The sequence below is a fragment of the Meriones unguiculatus genome, chromosome 1 (assembly GCF_030254825.1).
Source record: "Meriones unguiculatus strain TT.TT164.6M chromosome 1, Bangor_MerUng_6.1, whole genome shotgun sequence".
NCBI lineage: Eukaryota > Metazoa > Chordata > Mammalia > Rodentia > Muridae > Meriones > Meriones unguiculatus.
The window spans coordinates 30,705,731-30,709,449 of record NC_083349.1 but is presented as its reverse complement, the minus strand read 5'-3'; the positions used below and the strand labels follow the sequence as shown (position 1 = coordinate 30,709,449).

General features: G+C 39.9%; 1 protein-coding gene across 1 annotated transcript; it reads right to left on the bottom strand.

The window, feature by feature from the left end:
- Positions 1-2,580: 2,580 nt before the first annotated feature.
- Positions 2,581-3,504, bottom strand: LOC110565870 (olfactory receptor 5B3-like). Its single transcript, XM_021663643.1, has one exon. The coding sequence runs from the start codon at positions 3,499-3,501 to the stop codon at positions 2,581-2,583; it is 921 nt and encodes a 306-aa protein (XP_021519318.1). The 5' UTR covers positions 3,502-3,504.
- Positions 3,505-3,719: the final 215 nt, after the last annotated feature.

Genomic DNA, 3,719 nt, shown 5'->3' with positions numbered 1-3,719 from the left:
AAATTTATTATTCAACAGTTTTATGCATGGATATGATGAATTTTAGTCCTTTCCATGCTTTGTTACACTTTGCTGCACACTTCTTCTCCCAATGAAACCTATCTTCCCAACAACTTTCATATCATTCATGAGTGACTCACTGGGATAATTTAAGTTTGCTTATAGGAGGAGTACTGGAAAGAGGTTACACACTGGAGCGTGTGCCACTTACTACCGACAAACGTGGTGCCCCATCCAACATTAACTGCCAATAACCCTCTGGGATGAGTCTGGCCTCATGAGCCTTTCCCCTTTCCAAGGTGAACTGCGAAGGGGCCCAGTCTTATGCAGACCTTGTGCAGGTAGCCACAACTACAGTGAGTTCATGGGTGTAACAGCCATGTCACTGCTTCCAAGAGCGCTTGCTTTCAGAAACATTTTTACAAGCTCTCAGAAAGGCATCAGTTGGATCGGTTTTGTTATTGATGCTTTTCCATTGGTTTTTCTTTTGTTCTGCTTTTTGTCTTGAACTGTCTTAGTATGTAACTTAAATTAGTCTCAAACCATTAATCCATGCATATCATCCTCTTCAGTGATGAGCCTCCATGGGTTTACCACCATTTTTGAGAATACATTCATTATTTAATTATTACTTTTGATTAAAATTTTTATATCAATTAGTTTATTCACTTTGCATCCCAATTGTAACCACCTCCCTCATTCTCTACCAATTCCACCCTCCCTCTTTCATCTTGTCCCATGTGCCTCTCCAAGTCCACTGATATGGGAGGTCCTCCTCCCCTTCCCTCTGACCCTAACTTATCAGGTCTCATTAGGACTGGCTGCATTGTCCTCCTCTGTGGCCTGGCAAGGCTGCTCCCCCATAAGAGGGAGTCAAAGAACCAGCCACTCAGTTCATGTCAGAGACAGTCCCTATTCCCATTACTAGGGTACCTGCTTGGAGACTGAGCTGCATGGGCTACTTCTGAGCAGGAATTCTAAGTTATATCCATGATTGGTCCTTGGTTGGAGTATACAAAACCATAAAACTACCACATAAAGGCAAAATAATTCCATCCTGAAACACCGGCCACATATGTGTCAATGTGTCCTCCCTTATAAGGCACCTTTCAGGAACTTCTATGAATGGTCTTTATTATGTTCTTGTTTTAAAAATATTTGCACTGATACAAGTTAGAAATAAATTTATAAAAAAGGAGTTAATAGAGCCACATTTTGTTTGCATTTTATAAGAAGACCTCAGCACTGTTAGCATTCTCAATCTGATATTATGATTCTAAATATATATTTTTCTATAAGGTATCATTTCAGGAAACTGAATTCATGTTGGTTTTTGTAAAAGAGATTCAGCAAACCATCAAAATGGCTGTTCCATGAGTGAGGGGAAGTACTTTAATATATATAAAACTGAACAAAGACATCTGTAAGTGTCCAGAACAGAGAGAAAAAGAAGCAGACTGAGCATGATCAGGGCTATCTTCAAGAAAAGCAAGAATAGCAAGAGAGAGAATAGCAACAATAGTGAGGACGAAGGGAATACCTTTGTCTTATACAGAGAACCAAAATGTATCTGTGAGGAAGAAAACCTGTGACCTGCAACATCTTGAAAAATATCATAGCGGAGGAAGAGTGGAAAGGGAGAGAAGGGCCAGAAAGATAGAGTGGATTTTGAAATGTATAACAAGTGTATGTGAGTAGGGACTGAAAAAGTCTCCAGGCCAGCATAGGCTTTGATGTATAACCACATGTATAGTCAAGGGAAGTGAACATTTTGGCAAACAGAAATCCATTTATTGCAGGTTCCTGGCAAATGCTAAACTTGGGCTTTTATCTGCCTGCCATAAATCCTACAGTTAAGCTTGAGCTGAGCCTAGACTGTCATTTTTTGATATATGCACTGACCCTTAGAGTTTGAAAAACTGGAGTTTCCTTTCAACCTGACAGTTTTCAAATATGATTCAAGATTAGCAAGGTGGCACATTGGGTAAAGGTGTTTGCCAAAGGTGAGAATCTGAGTTTGATCCACAGAACCTATGTGGAAGAAAGAGAGAAAATTGCCTTCCACAACCTGTTCTCTGACCTTTAAATGAGTAATATGGAATTCCTCTCTCTCTCTCTCTCTCTCACTCTCTCTCTTTCTCTCACTCTCACTCGCTCACTCTTGCTCTCACTCTCTCGCTTTCTCTCTCTTTCACATACACATCACCACACACATCCACCTGTACACACACACAAACACACATACATCCACAGACATACATATGATAGATGGATACATGAATGGATAGATAATAGATGATTGAATAATAGAGAATAAATAGATGATAGATAGATAACAGATAAATAGATAGCTAGATGTGCATACATGCATAAATGCTACATGATGATGATGATGATGATGAAGAAAGATAGATGATACATAGATACACATATCAATACATATGTGATAGATAGACAGATAGATAGATAGATAGATAGATAGATAGATAGATAGACAAATAAAATCTGATCCAGTGAAAAACATGTGAGAGAAATGAATCAAGATGTTGTATGTCTCAAATGTGTAAAATCAATATAATGTCATTTTGCCCTGAAAACCTTTCTGAATGCACTTTTAACTTCCTTGTTCCTCAGGCTGTAGACCAGAGGATTCAGCATGGGGATCACCATGGTGTAGAACACAGACACAGTTTTGTCAGTGTCCATGGCATGACTGGAGCTAGGCTGCATGTACATGAAAATTACTGTCCCATAAAAAATAAAAACAGCAGTGAAATGAGACACACAGGTGGAAATGGCCTTCTGATGTCCTGCAGCTGAGTGCATCTTTAGAATTGTGATAAAAATCATTAGGTAGGATATTAAGATGATTATGAGAGCAAAAAAGATATTGAAACTGGCTACGCAAATAAGAATCAGCTCATTTACATGTTTATCAGAGCAAGAGAGTACCATGACTGCAGGAATATCACAGAAAAAATGATGAACCACATCAGCCTTACAGAAGGAGAGACCAAATGCATCCCCAGTATATATACAGGCATTCATGAAGCCACAGGCATAGCAGCCTACGATCATCCAAACACACACACCTGTAGTCATGGTGGTGGCATAGTGCAGGGGCTTACACACTGCTGCATAGCGATCATAGGCCATTGAGGACAACAGGTAATTTTCCACAGTAGCAAAGCCTGTAACAAAGAACATCTGAGCAGCACAGTCATTGTAGGGCATGGCTTTGTCTCCTGCTAGAAGCCCAGCCATGACTTTTGGAGTGACACCTGAAGAATAACAAAGGTCCACCAGTGATAGATTACCAAGGAAAATATACATGGGGGTGTGGAGGTGAGCATCCAGGACAATCAGCAGGATCATCCCCAGGTTCCCCACCAGGGTGATGGTGTAGATGAGGAGGAAGATGACAAAGAGGGGAAGCTGAAGGTCCGGGTCATCAGTGAGTCCCAGCAGGAGGAATTGTGTCACTCCTGTTCTGTTCTCCATCAAAGTTATCGGAGAATCAATGGATGTTCTGTATCAAACTGTCAAAGCATACAAAAAGATAATGAACTTGAATTGAGCTTCACATTATCACGGAACATGTATTTTGGTATTTTCTAGAAAAGCAGAAGCTTGAAAGAAATCATTGTTAATTATATGTGGGGTTACAAGCTACTGAATCTGAGGAATCTTTACCCATATTCTGCCTAATTTCAATTTTA